Source organism: Polistes dominula, unplaced genomic scaffold, assembly GCF_049000335.1.
Source record: "Polistes dominula isolate Pdom_NZ unplaced genomic scaffold, Pdom_raw_medaka contig_79, whole genome shotgun sequence".
Taxonomy (NCBI): Eukaryota; Metazoa; Arthropoda; class Insecta; order Hymenoptera; family Vespidae; genus Polistes; species Polistes dominula.
The window spans coordinates 1,733,945-1,759,647 of NW_028300916.1; the positions used below are offsets into that span (position 1 = coordinate 1,733,945).

General features: G+C 27.2%; 2 protein-coding genes and 1 long non-coding RNA gene across 3 annotated transcripts; 1 reads left to right on the top strand and 2 right to left on the bottom strand.

The window, feature by feature from the left end:
• Positions 1 to 1,405: 1,405 nt before the first annotated feature.
• LOC107074405 (monocarboxylate transporter 12) lies at positions 1,406 to 17,419 on the bottom strand. Its single transcript, XM_015335808.2, is given in 6 exon segments — positions 1,406 to 3,681; positions 4,132 to 4,311; positions 4,479 to 4,605; positions 4,779 to 4,949; positions 4,952 to 5,137; positions 17,074 to 17,419. Coding segments are annotated over 5 exon segments (1,854 nt in total). The 5' UTR covers positions 5,010 to 5,137; positions 17,074 to 17,419; the 3' UTR covers positions 1,406 to 2,363.
• Positions 17,328 to 22,991, top strand: LOC107074406 (uncharacterized). Its single transcript, XR_001476885.2, has 2 exons — positions 17,328 to 17,471; positions 17,673 to 22,991. It is a non-coding gene; the product is annotated as an uncharacterized LOC107074406 (long non-coding RNA).
• On the bottom strand, positions 21,051 to 25,201 carry Ras64B (ras-like protein 2). Its single transcript, XM_015335807.2, has 4 exons — positions 24,230 to 25,201; positions 23,629 to 23,716; positions 23,337 to 23,548; positions 21,051 to 23,211 (listed from the first exon to the last, which is right to left on the bottom strand). Exons 1-4 carry the CDS (start codon positions 24,332 to 24,334, stop codon positions 23,017 to 23,019), a joined length of 600 nt encoding a protein of 199 aa, XP_015191293.1. The 5' UTR covers positions 24,335 to 25,201; the 3' UTR covers positions 21,051 to 23,016.
• Positions 25,202 to 25,703: the final 502 nt, after the last annotated feature.

Sequence of the window (25,703 nt, forward strand, 5' to 3'; positions counted from 1 at the left end):
ACGAACGTATGACAGGTTGCCTATCTTTCGGGCAGAAAAAAAAATTACGTCCGTCCAGGTGGCGCTCGCAAGCAACATTTTCAAAGCGTGTCTGGAGAGTTGCATTCATACAGGCGCGCGCATTTTTATAATAATTACAAAGAAAGTAAATAATAAAACACTTGAAAAAATGTTTGCAAATCAAATATTTTTATAAATAATGATAAAAATTGAACTTTATTATTTATTTTAATTATATTATTACTCTCCATTTCGTAATAAAACTTCCTTAAACAAATCTGATTTTACTGATGATCCGAAATAAAATAGAAAGGAATTGAATGTTTCGCAGTAGTAAGTACCGAAAATGATCAGACTGAGATTTAAGTAGTCAGAATATAGAAACAGCCGACGGTAATGGTTAGACATGCCGAATATGCTATTCTACTTACAGTAGTCATACTTTTCATTGACAATACTGTTCAAAATGTCAACCAACGTTCTATAATTCTATCACATATGATTATACGTGTGTAGGTTGGTTTTACGTCATGTAAGTGGGTTTAAAAATGATGTTGATGAATAATGTTTGAGGTAGACGGCATATTTAAAGTATCATGAAAAGTATACCAAAAATTTTTGATTTTTCCATTCTATTTTTTTAATCCTTCTCTCTCTTTCTTTTTTTTTTTTTTACTTTCTTTGACATATTATTTTATTTATTTTATTACAAAAAGACAAAATTATCATATAACTATATTTGTAATCATTGAGATGGCAATTGCGTGTCTAAATAATAATAATAATAATAATTAAAGCAAGATAGATAAGCGCTTCGGAAATAAAGAAATAATTATTAATGAATTATTATATTATTCGAACGCATAATCTCTCTCTCTCTCTCTTTCTCTTTCTCTTTCTCTTTTTTTCTCATATATCTCGTCACACAACGCTATATTAAACATACACAATATCATCTCGGATACTCTTTTACCAGATAAGCGAATAATCCAAGTGCGAAGAACTATTTATGAACAAATACGCCCCTTTTTTTTTAGCTTCAGCACTCACAGTGTCGAGTCCACGTACGCGTTATACGTCTTCTTTTTTTCTTTTTTTTCTTTTTTTCTTCTTCTTCTTCTTCTTCTTTTTTTAAACACACCTTTTTCTCCCACGCGTTTTCACTCATCGATGAGATTTATCTTTTTTTTATTTTTCTTTTTTTCTCTCTCTCTTCTCTCCTTTTTCTTTTCCTTTTTTTTTTTTTTTTTAACAGTAATTAAGAAATATTTTTAGGTAGCTCGCGCGTGCAGCAGCATTTTGTACATTCGCACAGGCGTGACTAGATATTTACGAATACCCAGAAAATTCGGAGCATCTGTGTGAATCGTTAATGTATAAACAAAACAAATAAAATCGTCGAACGTTAAAGAAAATTTATTTTTATTTTTATTTTTTTTTTTATAATCTCTAAATATTTGTTCCTTTGTTTCTTTTTTTATTTTAACAACAACATGTTGCAACCGAGATTTTGTTTCACTTTTTGAGTAACACATTTCTATGGAAATTTATGTCACCTAATATTTTATAATTAAAACATTCATTTCAGAAATCTATAAGTAACTAATTAATTAGATTAAAGATACTATGAATATACTATACTATTAATGTCAGAGCAAAATATCAGCTCGACGTATCTTTCGTAAAAATTAAATCATAAAAAAAATATTAAAAAAAAAAAAAAAAAAAACAAACAATCTCATAATTACGAACGACAGAAAATAATACATCGACGATTCGCCTGATATAAATTCTTGTAATTATATTTGGAAACGCATAAACACTAACATTGGTTCTTAGAAAAATTGTATTATGTTTTTGTCACGTTAGACGGGCAGTCCACCACTTGCAATGATCAATGAATGACTATAATATGACGATAATTCAAAATGAAATCGCACGTTGTGATTGTGAAATCGCTTTTTTTCGTAATTAAACATTAACGAAAATATAAAACGATTCTTCGCGTGAATTCTAATTCGCTAAATACTGATTACGAGCATACACACATCTCTAACAAATGTTGAGAGTGACATGCTCACAACATTCTTGTGAGAGTTATCATATATATATATATATATATATGTAAATTGTAATATTAACTACGCTTACGTAGTCCCTGCATATGTTGTTGTTGTTGTTTTTTTTTTTATTCATTTTAACTACGAACATATTTTTGTATATACTTTTCCTTGGAATGATGTAAATCACAAAAATTGCACGAACGAATGATTAATGAAAACATCTAATCATAATCAGTAACCTTCTCATTCGCTAGAATGTTCTATCAGTTTGTATAACATAACACACTTTTATTATAATCGTTATACCTTTTCGAGTTTCTTTTTACTGTTCCTTTTTATCAAAGGTACCAAAGCCCAAAGAGCAGTACCCAGTATAAGTATAATACCGAATGCCAAAAAAATTGGTTTGTAAGAACCAACGTGTTCGAATACGACACCGCAAATAGGTGGTCCGATTAGTTGTAGGACACCGTTAACGAACAGCGAGATTCCATATGAGGAACTTAGTTTCTCGGTACCAAGCATGTCAGCTAGGATAACGGTAGTGATGCCAATGTACATGCCGGAAGAGAGACCAAATAGTGCACAGAAGAATGATAGCATCCCATAACTGTCGGCCATTGGTAATAAAGCTAATGCAATCCCACTGGTACCAAGACCACCAACGAAATAATAATATTTCGGTACGAAGTCAATGTCTGACAATGAAGCACCACTTATTCTACCGATCAAATCAAGTGCCGAAACAACCGACAACAATAGGGCCGATGAATTTTGATCGAATCCTTGCGAATTGGCATATGACGGCAAATGTATCATAAAGTTTGTATTGCTGATAGCCGACGTTGAGTTTGAAATTAAAATGACCAGATATATCGGATCCTTTAACATACTGAAATCAAATTGTAATTCAACTTTCTTCTTTTTACTTTTTTCCTTCGTCGATGAAATTTCCAATTTGGATGACTTAAACGTTGACATTTCTACTTGCACGGGTTTGTCCAATTTCACGGACTCGTTGTCTTCATGTAGATGCATCTTTATCGATAATCCTAATACGTTAGAAGAACCGTTATCCGACATTGTATTCATTTGACGAGAATTGAACGGTTCATTGGTGATTAGTTGTTTTTTATCAATAACCTTTCCATCGTTCCTACTCGTAGTCTCTTTAACGTCTTCCTCTTTTTCTTCGGATTTTTGTTGAACATTCCTTTGCACCTTGTCATCTTCTTCTTCGTTACCAATATCCATTATTTGATCCTTGACTATCCATTGATCCTGTTTCCTTTCTTCTTTCTCGTTCGATTTGCTCAATTCAGATCCTTCTTCTACTTCTTCATCTTTTTTGTTTGACATAGTCAACAATTCTGTTAAATTTTGCACCTGTTTAGTCGTATTATCCAATTTTTCTAATTTCTCATCTTGAACGATGTAATTCAATTTTGCCGGTTCGATGGATTGATGTTTCTCTTCGATAGGTTCGTCCAAACTTAATGCATCGTTATCGATACCTTCTTCAATGGGTACTGCAATCATGTGTTGTTCAACGGGATGATAAAGTAATGCACAGACGAGTGTGTTCAATGTTAAAGCACCCATAATAAGCACGGCGCCTCTGGAATAATGAAAGAAACAAAAAGCTATCGTTGATGTTCTTTTTAATCAATAAAAATAAAAATATAAATAAAAATAAAAATAAAAATAAAAATATATAAGAAATATAAAATAAAAATATGCACAAAGTTAATTATATATAAAAAGTTTTCTTTTGCACAATTCTTTGGGCCCCGAATAGAAACATGAAATATGATCCATTCGTTTATTTAATGACATCACTATTATACCATTAAGATGTCTTAGAAATAATAAATGTTTTAAACGACTAACTCTAGCAATTATATTCGCATTTATGCGAACGAGTAAGCTAGCAAACTACTACTGCTCAATTATTACATCGGATGCTATTTTCTGATCATCTAAGTGCATCGTTCGACTTTCTAACGTGATTCTATCTCTTCCCTCTTGATATTTTATTTTTTTTTTTTTGTATCCTTTCACAACTCACCTATATCCAAAACAGTCAAGAAGATATTGAAGAAGTGGTGGTAATACTATAGTCCCGATCGCGCTCCCGGAAATGCAAAGGCCATTGGCAAAACCACGTAATCTTTGGAAGTACGCAGTGACGATATAAACCGTCGGTGGAAATGATAAACCAGCACCGATTCCAACCATTAGACCATAACTACAAAAAAAAAAACACAAAAATAAATTCATAATAATATATTATGTTATTCGTATGTGTACACATGTATACACACGTGCATGTTCTATATTTATACACATACAAAAATAATATATGTAAATTGTAATTTTTTGTTGTTTTCTTCTTATTCTTCTACTACTACTCACCTGACGTAAAGATAAGATACTGAATTAGCAAAATAACTAAGCATCATTCCAGTAGCAGCAAATGCGCCACCAATTAATGTCACGGCTTTGTAAGAATACTTGGTTGATAGAATACTCGACAAGGGACCTATTATCAAACAAAGATAACATCAACATAATAAATAAAAGTCATACATTCACGCATAATTTTATAAATTTAATTCCAAAGGTGTGTTGTTAGTTATATCAATTTAATTGAAAGTGTTTTATAATTTATGCAAATAGATCAAAGTTTATCTGATAAATAATGAATCAACTTACCCAATGAATTATAAAGAAAATAACAAAGTGCCGGCATCCAGGATGCTGCTGTCGGCGATGCTTTGAAAACGTGAAGGAATTCGACGAAGAGAACGCCAAAGGATTTGACGGTTCCAGGGATGAGGAAATTTACTGTAAGGGCTGAGGTTAATACAACCCAACCCCACCCCCGTCCGGTGGTATCATCTTCGTTTTCCCGCTAACGTTCTTCGTTATTTTTGTTGTTGACATTGTTATTGATGAATATTATTAATTTCTACTATTACTGATTCTTATTATTATTGTAGTTGTTGTTGTAGTTGTTGTTGAGTAGAGTAACGGGAAATCGTTCGTGATTACTTCGTTAATCAATCGGCCAACTATAAAAAGGATGTAAAATATAAAATATATATATAAATGTATAAATATAATATATAAATAAAAAATATATAAATATAAAATATAAAATATATAAATATAATATATATATATATTTATATATTATATTATTTATTTAAATAATATATAAAATATTCTAAGGAATAGAAAAAGGGACCAACAAGTTAGAGTTAACTATTAAATGAAATTTCTTTAAAATATTGAAATATACTTTTTAATCTACTTTCGATTAAAGATAAAAGTAATCATCTTTTATATTTGTTTATCATTTAAAACAAAAAATTTGTCAAAGTTATGTTTCTAATTATTAATTGGAAAATTCTCAAAATTGGGAGGAGGGGGCGGGGGGTAATTGGAGAAAAAAATCAAAGATAAAATGTTTTACGTGAAAAATATTAGAATGAAACAACTCTGACTCTCGTTGATGATGATGATGATGATGTTGTTATGCATGCAAAACACCTACTTAGAATAGTAAGAATTTATATGTGTGTACTTATATCTATGAAAGAATATATACATATATATATATATATATATATATATATATATATATATATATATATACAGAAGATTAATGAAAAAAAAAAAAGCAAAGAAAGAAAGATTATTATCGATATTAAAACGATGTATTACCTAACCGTGTCCTCGACACATCTGAACTGTTCGATTGAAGATTGAATGATAAAAATCAATTTAAAAAAAAAAATAAAATAAAATTAAAATTATTATTATTATTAAATCCATTAGTATAGAGGGCGCGCGCGATTTTCGCATGTCAGAGTCGCTGCGACTATTTTTCTATTGACAGCTAACCAAAACAGATAATAATGGCAAATATAATAAAAATGTGAATTTTTTATTTAATTTTGTTAAAAGTAATTTAGTTACTACGTTACATATCAATAAATTCCATGTAAAATTAATCTGTAAAACAGCAATAAAGGTGTGATAGTAAAAAAAATACAGAGAACGTATATTTACGCCTTTCGAGTATATTGATGGATTTGTGAGAGCGTATTTATACGACTTTCGAGTATATTGATGGATTTGTGAGAGCGTATATATATGCCTTTAGCAGTCAAAGGGTTAAACATTGATCATTGTTCTCTAGCAGGATTTTCCTTATATAAAAAAAAAAATAATTAATTATATATATACATATATATATATATATATATATATATATATATATATATATATATATATATATATATAAAAAGAAACTGAAAGAAATAATTCTGTTTCTTTTTTTTATTTCCTGAATAAATTGAATATTGTTAATAGGTTTCTTGTTATTCCCTTCCTCCTTCGTTGTTTTTTCTTCTATAAAATATACGAATCGATGGAAAAAAGTTAATCTCTTTAGAATGATATCCATAGGTGATTGTGAGATCTAACTATAATTACTCATACGTCATACGTTCTCCTATTTAATAGATTGTTAGAAGATATCGCACGTGCATTAATGTTGTTGTTGCATTGTCATGAAAATGTTGTTTTCTAATAGATATATTATAGAAGAATATTGATCAAAGTTTTATTAACTATTTAAGATACAATCAGTTGTTTGTAAGTGATAATAATTAATATATAATTTATATATCAATATTTTATATATATATATATATATATTTATATGTCAATATATTAAAATTGTTTTATTAATATATCAGTATTATAAATATATTATATATACTAATATGCCAATATATAATAATTGTTATATTAATATAGCAATATTATAAATATAATATATATATTAATATGCCAATATATTAAGATTGTTTTATTAATATACCGATATTATATAATTATTGTTATATTAATATATCAAGATATTAAAATTGTTATATTAATATACCAATATTATATAATTATTGTTATATTAATATATCAAGATATTAAAATTGTTATATTAATATATCAAGATATAAAAATTGTTATATTAATATACCAATATTATAAATATATATTATATATACTAATATGCTAATATATAATAATTGTTATATTAATATAGCAATATTATAAATATAATATATATATTAATATGCCAATATATTAAGATTGTTTTATTAATATACCGATATTATATAATTATTATTATATTAATATATCAAGATATTAAAATTGTTATATTAATATACCAATATTATAAATATATTATATATACTAATATGCCAATATATAAAAATTGTTATATTAATATACCAATATTATAAATATATATTATATATACTAATATGCTAATAAATAATAATTGTTATATTAATATATGAAAATACCATAAATATATTATATATATTAATATGTCAATATATTAAAATTGATTATATGTATATAAAAAAATTATGTATCATAATCTTCAAATATGAAATAGAATATCTTCTATTAAAACTTCATGCAACTGGTTTAAAAAATAAAAAAAACAAAAAAAAAACAAAAAGACAAGTTCATCACTTTAAAAACGTTTACAGATAAAAATCCTATAATACTACTTTTGAATGTTGCATAGGGAATAAATATCTGAAATTGTTGTTTTCTCTCGCATGGGAAATCAGATTCACGAGTTTGTACGTATTGAATAAATGTAATTTTCATTAGAAGACTCGTTCATTGAAACCGTAACCTCAACGTGCTCCGTTTACTATGTACGATGATTAACCAAAGGGAGAAAAAAAAAAGAAATAGAAACCAAAGAAGAAAATCGCTATTTGTGTATCTACGTGCGAGGAAAGTTCAAGAAGAGGAATGAACGCTTACTTAGAGAGAAGAGATAGATACACGTGACCCGTAAAATATTGACTCGCGATATATAAAGCTAGGAAGCGTGAATCAAATACAAAAAAGATTCACGAAGAAGACCTGCTTGTATAAGGGATTGAGATGTAGATACCTGTCTACGTGAAATAGCAAAGGGATATACCTTGTCGCGAATTAATTAACCTTTTCTTCGTATTTTTCTATTTGTTTGTGTTTTTTTTTTATAATATTATAGGGTCCCTTTTTTTTATTAGTATTTTAATATTTTTTTTTTTAAATATAATTAATTATAATATTTTACTAAATATTTAACAAATTATTTTGTATTAATTTATTTATTTTGTCTTTTTTTTTAATTTTATTATTTTATTATTTAATTAATTTTATTTGTATTTATTTTTTATTATTTAATTTATTTTACGTATATTTATTTTATTAATTAATATATTTTTAACTACAAAGTAATTATAATTATTTTACGAAATTAAATATTTTATTAATTATTTAATTAATATTTATTTTATTATTTAATATATTTTTAACTAAAAAAAAAAATAGTTAATTATTTTACCAAATTAAATATTAATTAATTATATATATATAACTAATATTTATTTTATTATTAAATATATTTTTAACTACAAATTAGTTAATTATTTGACCCAATAATTAATAGAATTAATAAATTATAAATTATTAAAAAATAGAATTAATAAAAAATAGAATTAATCATTGTATGATTAATATTTATAATATAATATAATATTTTTTTAAAACCATTCGCTTTTATTTTTTTTTTATTTTTTTAGTACCACTTCCAATATATTAATTGTTATTTAATAAACTTGTTTTAACTTTATCTTCAATTACATTTTTTTTTTTACATTTAATAACAAAAATCATCTCTATTAATTTTGTTTCTTTTTTCCCCGTATTATTTCCAATAATTGAACATTTTCTTCGTATTATATTGCATTATTTTTAATTTATTATAAATAAATCTCTTTGTCTGTTTCTTATTCATTTTCGATTACTATTATTGATATAATGGGTATCACTAATCGTTCTTCTTCAACACCATTTATCTCATTCGAATTTTCATGAGTTTCAAATGTTTTATATAAATATTTTATTATTATTCTCCTCTCCTTCTCCCCCCCCCACCCACTCCTTGAACATTCCTGATGTGTGTTATTACGTTTGAAATCAAATCGACATGCGACATTGACGGATAAAAAATAAAGGATATTATAAAAAAAAAAAAAATACAAGAAAAAGAAGAAGAGAAGCATACTACGTAAACATTATGCAACACACACATATCTCATATTTCCCGAACGAAATTGTATCGTTACGAATCAGTGCTGCTATTAAATATATATATATATAATATAATACATAAGATTTATAAATCGGTTATAGAGTAATACTATTTTCTATGTGTTTTAATAAATTATTTTTTGTTTCATAGGACTTGTATTCAAACAACATTTGATTAATACGAATTTAAGTAAAAAAAAAAAAAAACAAATTAAATAATTTAATAAATAATTTTGATATCATGAAACATTTGAACATTAGTATTTTCTATTAGTTGTAAATATAAGCATTAGATCTGTTGTATTAGTCTACGAGCCTAAGCACAACCACGATCGAAAGTTTCGTAAGACTCGTAGCAACTCTTTTTTTTTTTTTCCTTTTTTTTTTTCACATAAAGACTTACTCTCACTCTAATCATTACACGTATATAATCCTCTCTCTCTCTCTCTCTCTCTCTCTTTCTCATTCTCATTCAATGTTGATTTCTTTCTATTTTTCTCGAGTTTACTACGATTCAGAGAGAGAGAGAGAGAGAGAGAGATCTACTACTACTACTATATCACACGTACAAATAGCTAATCGTAGAAAGCAAACGTATTTTGTAGTATGTTATTTGTAGCTTTTTTTTTTTTGTTTTTGTTTCTTTCAGTTAGTTTCTTCTTTAATGGATCGTTCTCTAAAAAAAAAAAAAAAAAAAAAATAATAATAAAAAAATATACATTTATATATATATATTAATATAGATATATTAATATTAATTAATATTAATATATTTAATTATATTAATATTATTTTAATTATTTTATATATTAATGTAATATTATTGTATTATAATATTATTTATTATTTATATTAATATTAATAATAATATTAATTATTAAATAATATTAATTGATATTAATATATTTAATATTTTTAATTATATTAATATTATTTTATTATTTTAATTATTTTACTTATTTTATATATTAATTTAATATTATTTTATTATTATATTATTTTTAATTATATTAATATTAATATTAATATAAATTATAATAAATATATATATATATATATATATATATATATACTTGAATAATCATTTCTCTATTGAAATAAAAATTATTACACTAATTTATTTGTAACTATTTCATTTCATTTTTTTTTTACTTAAATTCGTATGAATCAAATGTATGAATGTAAGTCATATGAAATGAAAAACAATTTATCAATGAATTTGTCTCTACAAAACAATAATAATAATAATAATAATAATAATAATAATAATAATAATAATAATAATAATAAAAAAATATATATATCGATCATTTCTTTATTGAAATAAAAATGAAACAGAAACAGAAAATAATAATAATAATAATATTTGATTTACGTAATGGTGTACTACATGGTCACGAAATGATTTAAAAGTTAAGGTCGATATAAATCAAAGGAATGAGAAGAAGAAGAAGAAGAAGAAGAAGAAGAAGAGGAAGGAAGAGATAGTTTACAAGAAGAAAAAGAAATAAAACAAGAAGAACAAGAAGAACAAGAAGAACAACAAGAAGAAGACGAAGAGGAAAAGGAAGGGAAGAAAAAAACGTACCAAATAATAATAATAATAATAATAATAATAATAATAATAATAATAATAATTCTTGATTATTATTACTATTTCGTTCGTTTTTTTCGTTGATAAACCGAATTCGTACGTTATTTTTTAAATTATAAAAAATATTAAAAAAAAAAAAGAATTTGTTAAACAAATAAAAATAATTAATTATCCAAGAAGAAAAATTGACGTACACGATGATGAGAATAACCGATAATTGGTCAAACAAAAATATATTTTTAAATATGCTAACATAAAATGTAAACTTAACAAAAAAGGGAGTAACGTAACACACAGATATACGTACACACATTTACACACATATCTTACTGGTTTTAATGGTTCTCTATCTATCTATATATATATATATATATATCTATATATATGTTTAGTTATTTTATTTGATTTTTTTTTCAACTTACTTTACTTTATATACATTCCACTATATTGGCTTCTTTTATCCAAATAAAAAAAGGAAATAGCCAGAAAAATTCACCTCTGCTAGAAATAGAGAAAGAGAGAGAGAGAGAGAGAGAGAGAGAGAGTAAACAAGCAAAGTCAGTAGAATATACCAAATTGTGTGCAGACACGTTTAGTCTATAACGGTCCGTACGTTTCTACTTTCAAAGCTTATGCGAGTTAGTTAGAAGAATATTTTATCCGACTAACATAAGTTGCGTATCTTCTAGCAACGTATTTTCCGTACCTCAATTGACTTGTTTTCATCATTTCCATCACGTATGCGCGCAAGTGAATGTAGATATATACAAGGTGTCCAATTTCCATTCAAAATAATAATAATAATAATAATAATAATAATAATAATAATAATAATAATAATAATAATTACGATCACTGGTTTTATTTATAGATGTTTATTCATATTATATTGTATTATGTTATATTGTATTATATATGGTTTATATAGTATGGGGTTTTAGTTAAATAAAAAAATTATATTATTATATCGAAAATTGTTATTTATATATGGTAGCAATTAAATAATAAAAATAGTTTATTCATATTATATTGTGTTAGATATGGTTTATGGTTTGGAGTATCCATTAAATAAAAAAATTAAATTATTATATTAGAAATTATTATTTATATATGGTATCGATTAAAAAAATAAAAATATTATATTATTATATTAAAAATTATTATTTATTAAAATATTATATATTATAAAATTATTATTTATATATGGTATTTATTAAATAAAAAAAAATACTTTATTCATATTATATTGTATTATATATGGTATATATAATATGGGGTTTCAATTAAATAAAAAAATCATATTATTATATTGAAAATTGTTATTTATATATGGTAGCAATTAAATAATAAAAATAGTTTATTTATATTATATTGTGTTATATATGGTTTATGGTTTGGGGTATCCATTAAATAAAAAAACTAAATTATTATATTAAAAATTATTATATTAAAAATTATTATCTATATATGATATCTACTAAATAAAAAAAAATACTTTATCCATATTATATTGTATTATATATAGTATATATATAATATGGGGTTTCAATTAAATAAAAAAAATTATATTATTATATTAAAAATTATTATATCATTAAAATAAGAATTATAAATTATATATTAAATATAAAAACAATTATTTTTCTATATGGTATCGATCAAATAGAAAAACGTAATTAATTCATATTATATTGTATTATATATGATATATGTGATGGTATTTGTTATCGATTAAATAAATAAATAAAAAATAAACTAACACGTAATATAAGTTGCGTATCTCTGAAACGTTTTAAATACCACGTGGATAAAACAAAACAAAACAAAATAAAATAAAAATAACAAGAAGAAAATAATTCGCTAGTAGAATCTAGAAAATCCTTGGTATAGGACGAGCAGTTCAGGGGGGAAGAACTTAAATATCCTATGGTCGTCTTCGTTGTCACCATTTATGGTTATTCTTAGTAAAAACACGTTCCCGCTAATTACTGTGCGCATTTTCTCGGATTTATATTTATAAACCGCATTTGTATTTTTCTTTTATCTCTGTTTTCACCATAAGGTAAGACCTTAGGTAAAGTTGTCCGCGAACCCTTTAAGTATCTACCCATTCCTCCCCATTCGCAAAAAATAATGAAAACTGGTTCTATCTCTCTTGAGAGAAGATTTTCTTTGGGATATACCACCACCATAGATATAGATAGATATTATACCACCACCGGTACAACAACAACCACCACCATCACCACCACCACCACCACCACCAGCAGACCACGATCTTTATTATTGGGGGGTTTATATTCGTTCCAAACAAGGGGGAATCCTAGCGTGTTTAGTAAAAAGAAGATTAAATGTTTTGTTTTTTTGTTTTTTACTAATAGATAATATTTCTTTTTTTTTTCTATTCCAATTTGGAAAATCACTTTGAGTCAATGAATCTGTGTGAGTAAGAGAGGACTCTTGTTCAAATTTTTGTCATCCCCATTATTATTCATTCGAATTGAAACAAAATCTTTTCCTCCCAAAATACTGGCTATAAGGGTAACCATTTATTATTAATTAATAATTTAATAATACATGAATTATTAATTGAAGATATAAAATTGATTTTTTCTTTCTTTCATTTTCTTCATTTTATTCTTTTGCATTATTAAATTGTTATTTTATAACTAAACAATTATTACCAAAGAAGATCACCAAAAATTCTATTATTATTATATATATTTAATGTTTAAATTGTTGTAAGGATCGTTTATCACTTGTAATATTTAGAAATAAATAACCTTATTCAGACAAAACAAAAATCATGAGTAAAACCATGGTACTCGGATTTATAAAATCTTTTAACTATCATTGTGTGGATACAAAATTAGAAATAAATTGATCAGAATTACGAACGTAATTAAATAAATTAAAAAAAAAAAATTGATTAGATTTACGAAGATAATTTTAATTTGAACTTTAATTAAAATATCATTAGGAACAATTTTTTCTTATATATATATATAATTCTTTTTCCCTTTTTTTAAACATTCTATAAAATATTTAAAAAGAATTATTAATCCTTCTTCTATAACTTTGATTGCCTAAAAAACAACGAAACGTTTTTAAACGTGAGAAAAATAAATTTACGTACGTGCGTTATTTGACAACTCACGTTTAACTCGATTCACTTGTTAAATGAAAACTGACGTATTAGAATCTCTTTCGAAGATGATGATGATGATGATGATGATGATAATAATTTAATCATAAACGTGTTAAAGACGAGTAAACAAAAATTTACGTGCTCGACATTTTTCTTTTTATTTTTTTTTCTTTTTTTTTTTTTTTGTAGCCTATCAACAACAACAAAAAGAATTAACAACTGTACTTCGACATTTCTCTTTTTATTTTATCCTATCGACAAAAAAATAATTGACAATTGTGCTTCCCACATTTTTATTTTTATTTTTATTTTTTTACTTTTGGCATATCAACAAAAAAATAATTGACAATTGTGCTTCCCACATTTTTATTTTTATTTTTATTTTTTTACTCTTGGCATATCAACAAAAAAAGAAAAAAGAATTAACAATTGTGCTTCGACATTTTTCTTTTTATATTTTTTTTTGGCCTATCAACAACAACAACAAAAATTAACAAATGTGCTTCGACATTTCTCTTTTTATTTTATTCTATCAACAAAAAAATAATTGACAATTGTGCTTCCCACATTTTTATTTTTATATTTTTTTTTTTAGCTTATCAACAACAACAACAAGAATTAACAATTGTGCTTCGACATTTTTCTTTTTATATTTCTTTTTTTTTTAGCCTATCATTTTTTCTCATTTTTAAAGTGGAAAAAAAGGAGTTAGACTTCTTCGTTGTAAAAAAAAAAAAAAAAAATTGAAAAATTTTAATGTCCGCGTGAGGAAGAAAGATTACTTACGTTTTATCACCTTTTAAAAATGACATCAAACTTTGACCGGATTTATTTAAGTCTATAAATATACATATATAAACGGTTATTTCACTTTACGAATCTTCGTTTTACAGTTACGCCGGAGGGCAGACACTTCTTCTTCTTTTTCTTATTCTTATTCTTCTTCTTCTTCTTCTTCTATCGCGTTTCTTCCGTTATTGAATAATTCCTCGAGGACGACCGAGGCCTTTTGCACACTTCTCGGGACCCAATTTCTAAGAATATGCTACTCTACCTCTACCAATGGAATTCCATTTAAAAAGAACACCCAGAAAAAAAAAATTGAAAAAGAACCATTTTGTTTTTGACTTCTTCTTCTTCTTCTTCCCGAAAGTAATTTAATTAATCGTAAATTCGATAAATCATCGAATTGTAAGAAAAAGAAAAAAAAATTTAAAAAAAGAAGGAAAGAAAAAAAGTGTGATTAATACGAAAATTTCTAAATCAATTAACTCGATAACAAAATTAATGAAAAATAATGATAAAAAAAAAAGTCAAATATTTGACGACTTTTGTTTTCTTTCAAGATAATAATTTCATTTTTTTTTTTTTATCTAAAGTAACAAATTTTCGTTTCATTCATAAATTATCGATTATGGAGTCGAAAGGAAAGAAGAAAAAGAAGAAGTGTGATTCGTCGAATTAAACAAAAAAAAAAAATTTCTAAATCAATAAACTCAATAACAAATTAATAAAAATATCGTTAAAAAGTCAAATATTTAACAAATTTTTCTTCATAACAATTTCATTTTTATCCAATGGTACAAGTTTTCGTTTATTCGATAGATGATTAACGAATCATTGAATGATCGATTATCGAATAATAATAAAACAAAAAAAGAAGAAATACGATTCGTTGATTTACAAAAAAACTTTCTAAATCAATGAACTCGATAACAAATTTTAATGAAAATGTTGCCAGGCAAATATTTGACATTTTTTACTTGATAAAACTCATATCGAAAAAAAAAAAAAAAAAAAAAAAATGTAAATTAACATTTCGTTAATAAATTATCGATAAAAATGTAATACAGTGAAATGTATAATATCGTTAAATTTAAAAACAAGTGAATAAATAAGAAGAAGAAGGAGTACAAAAAATTGATTTAAATAAAGAAAAAAATATATAAATTACTATGATAAAGATAATAAATAGAACGAAACGTTATAATATGATGTACATCTATATATATATATATATATATATGAACGATACGTTCCATTTTATTCATACGTACAATTACTATGTACAATTAAAAACAGACGAATGAATTAATGACTATGCGACGAATAATCATACATAGAGAGAAAGATACATCGAACGTGAATCTACAAACATCTTTTTATCTTATTCTATACAATATAGACACTAAAGTATTATTATTATTATTGTTATTTTTTTTTATATCAACGTAGTACGTGTGTACACGCATGTATGCGATATAAAACATATATATATAGATGTACGTAAGAGGAACGTGTTTATCAATGTGTATATCAAAGAGTTGTGTCTTAGAAGCGTTTCATAGATGAAACAAATACAACGTTAATTTGCAAATGACTTAGACTAGCTAAGCCTAGCTAAGATCGTTCGATAGAAAATGAAAGTTTTCCCTTGACAGGACTTCGTGCCGGGCGGCACCGTGGCCGCGGACGTCTATAATTACACGGTAAACACGTCGCCAATGCTATGCTACGAATAACTAATATATATATTCAAAAGAAGAAGAAGAAGAAGACGAAGCGAAGAAGAAGAAGAAGAGGAAGCAGAATAAAAAGAAGAAGAAAATGCGTGTCGATCGGTAAAAGAAAGAACAAGCTAAGATACATGTATATAACGTTAACATATTAATCTTATCTAGAAGAGATGATGGAGAGTCAATGATGTCTCAGGTAATTTGTGTTACCTTTAGTAGAAAACACACCGTACCATTAGATAGTTACGAAATGAGCTTGAGAGATCACTTTCGCGGATTGAAAAGCCGGAAGATTGTGCTACCAACTCCCGCCAATTGGTTTCGATCGTCAAAACGTTACAAAATTTATTTATTTTTTTTTCTTTTTGTTATCTTTCTAAATCAAATTCTAATTCCTTCCAAATTAAATGATTACTTGATAAGATCAAAAAAAAAAATTGCGATAAAATATTTAAAAAAAAAATTGAATGTAAAATGGGTGGTACCTAAGATTAATGGGTTATTATGTCATAGAAAAATCAATTATATAATAGAATGAGAAAGAGATAGATAGATAGAGGAACGTGCACTGACCTGGGGCGCTCGAGTTCGACAGGGCAGTCGCGGACTGTCTATTCGTTCAAGTTGGACGGGGGGGAAGATTCTTCATCGGGCGTTCACTATCATCGTGAGTCTTCGACTGGACTCTGCGTACCCGGCCCGGAGGATAGAACCCGTTCCAACTCTCCCGGCGGAGCCTCCCTCTTCTTTTTCCTTCAATCCTCGGCCCTGTCTGAGAACGGCCGAAGGTTGCCCTCGGCCGCATTACATCGGCCAACAGCAGCGTCGCATTGCTAACGTCGTCCAGGCATTACGTTGCTGCTGAACTCCAGAATCGGTCGAAGTAACATGAAGAAGAAGAGGAAGAAGAAGAAGAAGAAGAAGAAGAAGAAGAAGAGACGACGACAACAACAATAAAACAACAAAAAAAGGTATAACATAAGAAGGAAGAAGAAGAAGAAGAAGAAGAAGAAGAAGAAGAAGAAGAAGAAGAAGAAGAAGAAGAAGTGTAAAATGAAAGAAAAAAAGGAAGATGTTCCTCTTCTTCTTCTTCTTCTTCTTCTTCTACTTCTTCTGCATTTACAGAGAAATATACCATCCTTGTCATGCGAACTTCTTCTTACTTGTTGCAGTTGTTGCTCGCGTGCACGATGATCGTCCGTCCTCGTTGACTACTGGCGCCTACGATCGACTAAAAGTGCTTCTGGAATCCCGCTAACACGCGAGAACGTTAGATAAACGAGACGAGGAATGAAAGAGGGATTTGTGCTAGGTAACTGACTGACTAGTTACCTAGCTCTAAGCCTAGTTACTCAGGTTTCGTAAGAGATGATGATCGTTTATGAAATACCCAAAAGTTAAACACCAAGAAGAAGAAACTAACATAAGGGTGCTGATACTTGCTACAAGATCATTCCTCCGAGTCCCTTTTTCTTTTTTTCTTTTTTGGACCACGACCACTGAACTCTCATATGCACGTTTTCTTCTTCTTCTTCTTCTTTTATGTAGATTTTTTTTTCTTCGTTTCTTTTTTCATATTTATTGTGGCGCAAGTTTAAGCAAAAAAATAAGCACCTTTTGTAGGGTGAAAGGAAGGGAGGTATACATTATCCTAGTGTACAAAAATAGCATGAGGATCATCTCCCTCCCCTCTGCCCCCAACCGACCCCTTTTTTCCTTTCTCACTCTTCTCATTTTTCTGTACCATCTTCAATCTCGTAGGGCCCCCTTTTGCGGTCCTTGTTTTTGATATACTTCTATTCTTTTTATTTCGACCCGTTCGTTCGTCCGTTCATTCTCCTCTTCGTTCTCTTCTTCTTCTTCTTCTTCTTCTTCCTTCCTCCTTCTCCTTTTCCTCCTGGTTACTCTTCTTCTTTTTATTCTACATACATCCATCGGCCGGTGGTCATCTCAGTCAGTTACTTTTTATTTTTCACCGAGTGTGGCTATTTTTATCCCCCGGTATCTTCTTTCTCTTCTCTTCGTCCTTTTATTCCTCTTCCTCTTCGTGCACCATCTTCTCCCTTCTTCTCCACTTGGTGAAGAAGTAAAAAGCAGCAGCGTGACCTTGATCGTTCGCAGAGTGTGTGTATCGCATCTAAACAATAAACGTAGTAGTAAGTACATACTACATATACACACAGTACGAGAGAACAAATAAAATAATAAATATGAATAAAACATTAACAATAAGATAAATGAACCGTCCCTTCTTTATTTCTTTTTTTTTCTTTTTTTTTTTTTAATGAAAAACTTCGATATCAATTTTTCTCACGTTAATAATATTTCGTTCTATCTTATAGACAAGTGGTTAAACATATCGTGGTTTAAATAAAAAAAAAAAAAAAAATTATGGATAAGATTGGTCGTCCAACGAATAAAATGAACGTTTAGACAATTTTTTCTTCCCTTATATTTCTCTGGAGTTCAGATAATCGGATATTCCTCCTTCATAAATTTGCACTCGAAGGAACGTCCGTTCTTTCTCTCCTGTTCGTTCGCAACAAGCAGGTCTTCCACCCTTTAACATCTTCGAGACACGGCGCCTACCGACCTTTTTTTTCCCCCCCAACCCCTTTCCTCTCCCCCAGCTACCCCCTCGACTCGTACCAACCTACCTACCTACCTACCTCCCTCCCCAATCTTTTTTCCTCTTTTGCATTTTTCTCGCCTCCTAACTTCTTTTATCTTTTTTATTTGTCTTCCTTCCTTCCTTCCTTTCTTCCTTTCTTCCTTTCTTCTCACCCTCATCCAACTCCTCTCGTAATAATCATGATTACGAGGGATTTTATCGTTTCCCGGTTTTCGTTTGGCCATTTACAACACATAACGATCAGTGTCTCTTCAACAAAAGGAATAATAACAACAACAACAAGTAACAACATATGCGTATACCTATACGTACACCTCTCTAATGTTCATAGTCGTTGAAGTGCAGTAGTAAAAGAAGAACTGGTTTTCTTGGCTCGGAATATCTTTGCAAACAAAGGATTAGTTGCTTGCTTGGGCCTTGGCGAAGGCCGCATCGCGTAACGATAATATATCCGGGGGGAGGGAGGGGCCTGGGGGAGAGAGGGCGTGTGTAGAAGTAATCGAGTAAACTATGGAAACATGGTTTTTACTGGGAATTCTGAATAAGTATAAAAAAAAAGAATGGAACACATATGTAAATATACACGTGTATACGTGTATATACTTGTACCGTAGTCCATTTATAAATATACGCATAAAATTGCATATATAATTCTATAAATATATATATATATGTAAGGTGAGAGATAGAGAAAGAAAAGGAAGGGATAGAAGAAGTAGGAGAAATAAAAATGATCATCGGCCTCTTCTTCTATACGACTACTTTCGAGAGATAATGTAAAAGAAGAAAAAAAATGATAGAGAGAGAGAGAGAGATATCGATGAGATGATATTTATACTTATAGCTATACATTGAACGTGTAGTAACGTAGCTGGAAGTAATTGAGCAGATTCAATATTAGCCTGGTCTGGTCAAGAATAGCTACGGTGGGAATCCCGTCTGACCACCTTGCTGCTCTTCTTCGATCGTACCACGGCTAAATTAGGGTGAATGTTCCGTAGCATCAGGTAGAGCAGTAATCATTACTGGGTTTTCCCATGGACCGATGATCTCGATAATCGATTTCAAACAGGACGACTTTTAAACGTTATGTCACGTTATATGATATTAATCTTTATGTTGTGTTATATCATTTTTATTTTTTTGTTTTATTAACATACTTTTGATTTTTCATGAAAATCCTGTAATTTGACAAATATTTGTGTCACGCGAAGAATCATAATAATTTTGTTTAGAATGTTGTTTCGATATTTATTCATTTCAAGCAAAGAAAAATATTTGAACGTGTTTGCATGTGTATGCCATTAATCGCCATCGATATAATTATGTTGTTTTTGCAAGGAAATAAATTATTAAAAGTCAAACGTGACGATAAAGAAATATGATTTAGTATTATATTTTTAGATATGATTAAAAAATCACTCTTATCTCTTGTATTTTTCAATTAATCTGAAGATTTGAAAATTTGTAAAAACTCGCGCGTCTTTTCAGTGAGAATTAACGCCCTTTAAATTGATTTATAATAGTTATTGCTTTTTTTCAATATTATTACGTTGTTAAAATTAACAAAGTATGTTCTTATCTATTAACACAAGATTGAAATAAATAATACAAATAAAAAGATATTCATTTAATTATCGTAATTATATTACCGTTAATTATTTTCTCATTAATATTAGTGTGGTCGATTAATCATGTACATATATTTTAATAAAATAAATCTATTACAAAAAAATGTTGGTCATAATCGTTAATTATTAAATATAAAAGTTATCGTGACAAATTAAAAAATAAATAAATTCTAATGACTTCTTGATTACAAATTGACGCATGTACAGTGAACGTTCAAAACAAAATGGCGGGAAAAAGAATGGCGGGGAAATTGAATTATTTTCAATAGTATTATACACAACAAAGATAAACGTATGACAATAATGTTTATCATGAATTACAGAGCACATTTCACGTGATATCGACAGGTAATTGTTTGTTTAAGTTAAGTACAAAATATACTTTTTTGTTTTTTTGGAAAAAACTTGACGAACGATTACATGTTTCTTCTTTGCTTTCACTGTTTCTAAATATTTGTAAGAGATTATATCAAATACATTATATTGTTATAAAAAATACCATGTGTGTTACATCGATCGTATTAATATCTATTTCGTTACACAGAAGACTGAGATATAGATAACTTGGTATTTAGAAAAATTAATTGTGCGTTACATTTGTTATTGGCCCCATAATTAATAATTACTGGTTTCAATTCTCTATTATTCTTCTATTATTCATTATTTTCTTATCCTAATGACAAAACGAGTATAGATCAACAAATAAATAATTCTCCATAAACATCGAGATATATATAATAATAATAATAATAATAATAATAATAATAATAATAATAATAATAATAATAATAATAATAATAATATTAATAAGAATAAACCCCGTGGAGAGGGTGAGTAATAATATCCCCTCACAGTAATCCCTGTTTGTCAAAAGGCGACGAAAAGGTAAAACCATTAACAGGGACATATCATTAATTTGTTTCTTTTTCTTTTCTTATATTACTTGTCAATTAAAAAATCTAAATGAAATATAAAATATTATATATTTCATTTTTCTTAAAATATTATAAATCAACTTTAAATCAACAGATTTTATTTAACTCTGATTAATATTCAACTGATTCGTATACTCAATTGATTCGTTTTTTTTTTTTTTTTTTTTTTTTAATAATTGTAAAACATCTCTTTTTAAAAGATTTGATAAAAATTGCAGCATTTCTCGTATTTGCACATAAACTTAAAATTATATAGTATCGCCTATTGTTATTGCTAAGTTAATTTCATTAGTATATAACAAACCAAAAAAAAAAAATCTTACACAAATATACATTGTTAAAATATCTGGTAATAAATCTTGTGCAAATTATGCGAAAGAATTATCTTTAAATCTAATTTAAAAATAAAAATGACTCTTGATCTACAAGAGAATACTCGGTTAAATGATACTACTTAAACGTTAAGAGTTATTGTACTATTTTTGTGAGAAGAGGTACAAATGAAATGTATATAAATTGTTTCTCTTTTTTTCTTTTCTTTTCTTTTCTTTTTGTCTTTTTCGTTTCGTTTCGTTTTATCCTTACTCAAGAATACTTTCGAATACTTGAGATATTTTTTGACGACTATTCATTCTTTCATTCTATTATCGATGTAAAATTTGTCACAAAAATTCGGTTAATATACACACGTAATTAATTAATTAATATCCTACAATGTAAATTCTGATATAAATAATGAGTAAAATTCATCAAAGCAATTACTGTTATTTTTATAAATCTGTTTATATAATAATAACATAGCATTCGTGTTACTTTGTTACTTGTTTTTTTCTTTTTTTTTTTTTTTTTTAAATAAAGCAGATTTATAAAACAGATTTATATTATCGTTATCGACGATATCGAAACAAATACATGATCAAAAAACTATATTCGAATTTTTGATTATTTCTTATAAGAAATCTTCTTAGATTATAATACAATATATAGAACATTTAAAATAAAATAATTTAAATTCAACTTTCTTTTTTTTATCTATCGTCCACATATTCAACAATAATTTTTCTTTTTAATAACTAATGAGATTTTCGCACATATTAAAATGTTTTCTTATACTTTTCTTTCTTCTTCATTACTTTAACCTTTTCATTTAATGTAATCGTTAATATCAAAATAATCGCAATATATATACTTCATTGCATTGTTTACTAAAAAAAAGAAATCGATGTTTCGATAATGTTTTCTCATCAAATTGTCATCAATTTGTATTAGGCGTTGGGAAAAAAAAAAAAGAAATGTTGCAACGCTGCTAAGAAAATATTTATAGCATGCAACATTTCTTTTTATTTTTTTTATAATTTGGTTTAAGCGGTGGTCTTTCGGACAATTGAAATTTACGAACAATTCTAACTAATTCGTGAAAGGCTTGATCCACGTTCATTCTTAACTTAGCACTACACTCAATGTAGGGAATTTTCAACTGACGTGCCATATTTTGTGCTTCCTCAACTGATATCTATAATATCAAAATTATATATATATATATATATATACATTAAACAAATGAGTTAAATGAATTTATTAAATCTCAGCATTGATATATAGTATCATTCATTCATAAATTTGTATAATATATCTTACAATTCTTTGGTGATCCAAGTCAGCTTTATTACCAACCATAAGCATAGGAAATTCATCACGATCTTTCACTCTGAGAATTTGTCTGTGAAATTTTAAAATTTCGTCAAACGATGAATGATCCGTTACTGCAAATACAAGCAAGAAACCTTCACCACTTCTCATGTACTGTTCACGCATTGCACTAAATTCTTCTTGTCCGGCAGTATCCAATACTAAAAATTCAAATAAAATTCAAATAATCAATTGAATATTATTGTAAATATTAAATATAGAAATATTGATTGAAACTTACTGTCAAGTTTTGCAGGAACATCATCAATGACGCATTGTTTGGTATACGAATCCTCAATCGTTGGATCATAGTCAGTTACAAAATAACTCTATAAAAAAATAAATTATTAATAAAATGCACCATTAAAAAAAGGGGTTTGTTATTAAATGTAGTTAGATTATATATACTATGATTTAAATGAAATATATAATACAAGGAAAAAGGAAAAAAAAATAGTTTACAATGTATTATAGTGTTATCAATTGATGAGATAAAGTTAAGTGTGACCATATATGACAATAGTGTGTGCTTGTATGACATAATCATTAAATGAAAGAACATTCGTATCATTGATATCGTCTATCAAAATAACGTATAACTAACTTTGACGTCATCAAGTTCTCTAAATAAGTTTCGTTAGTAGAAAATAGAGAAAATGTTGAAACTTAAATAACTGAGGATGAGATCATAGTTAAAAAATTGATCGTTAATTCATTTCCTTTCGGACAATTTATGAATGGTGTTACTTGGAGAACGATGCTGATTGGTACTTGAACACGTAACTTATACATTTGATTATTGTGTAGTAACATAAGAGCTAGTGACCATAAAAAGTACTTACTTGAATGAATTGGATTGTAATAGCTGATTTTCCAACACCACCACCACCCACAACTACTAGTTTGTAGGTCTGTGCGTAACTTTGTTTATCACTAGGTTTCGACATTCTTTTTTATTTATTTTTAACAACAGTTTTAATTTGTCACATGTATGACAATGAAATGTCACTGGTGCGAATCTTAGATACGAGCAAGTAAGAGACTACAAGAGTTAAGTGAGAAAGGGAGAGGATGAGAATAAAAATGAGAGAGAGAGAGAGAGAGAGAGAGAGAAAATTGACAAAGAATAACTGAGAGGGGATGTGTAGAAAATTGAGTGAGAAAGATAGAACAGTAAAGAAAGAGATAGAAATAAAAACAAAAGGCACGTAAAACTAAATATATTTTCTTATTTCTTTCTTGTTAAAAGGCACCCCACAAAGGCGTCGTTTGACTGTGAATCAAACACTACGTTTTACTACCATTTTTCTTCCTGAGATTCTTTAAAGCAACTCGTTAAGGTCGCCTCTGGAGCTCAACCACTTTTTCTGGATGAGTATATGTATGTATATATGTGTGCGTGTATGTGCATATAAGTGTTGTTTGTGTTGTGTGTCGTGTGCGTGTCGTTGTTGAGGTTAACACAACGCACAGTAGGAGTATAACGTCCTACGCACAAGGGATTATGCTATTTCGGTTGATTGCGCAGTCGCGATTACGTTAGCATTGAAATCAACATTATTTCTTAATTATTTTTTATAATAACAAATATTCTTACATCGATAAGAAATTATGCAGTACTTGTTATTATACTGTTTACTTTTTAGATTATATAATAAATTACATTAAGTAATTCAAAGAAATCTATGCGAAACCTCTCAAGTATAAATATTTCTCCATTGTTGTTTACTTCGTTTCTATTTTTGAAAAAATATTTTATAGCTTTTCCGGAAAGAAAAAGATAAAAAACTGTTTATTTTCTTTCTTAACACTATCATTCTTTTGACGAAAAAAATCAATTTTGTATTATCCAATCACGGAACCACGTGAAGTACGCGAGTGAATCAGAAAACAGTACATTCGTAGAGCGATCGACCAATCAGATCACTTCTTTAGATATGTCAAAATCTATCGTCGTTGATTCATTTTATCATAGATACATCATTAAGTTAATTAATGTATTTCAATTTAGATATATTAACTATTAACAGAATTTAAAATTGATATTTAATTAATTCGTGTTTTATAATGATTTTATAATTACCAATTTCTAATATAAAAAACAATTGTTCTAAAGTACATTTCGTGATTTTTGAAACTGCAGAATATCGATTTTTCGAGAAATGGAAAATATCGATATATCGATATACGCAGTAAATTGCCGCGAATTTCAAATTTAAAAAGATCGAAACTTGTTACGATCGTCGACACGAATGCATAAAAATAGTAAAAGAAAACAATCATTTTTTCTATATAGTCTTTCACATTTTCCAAATA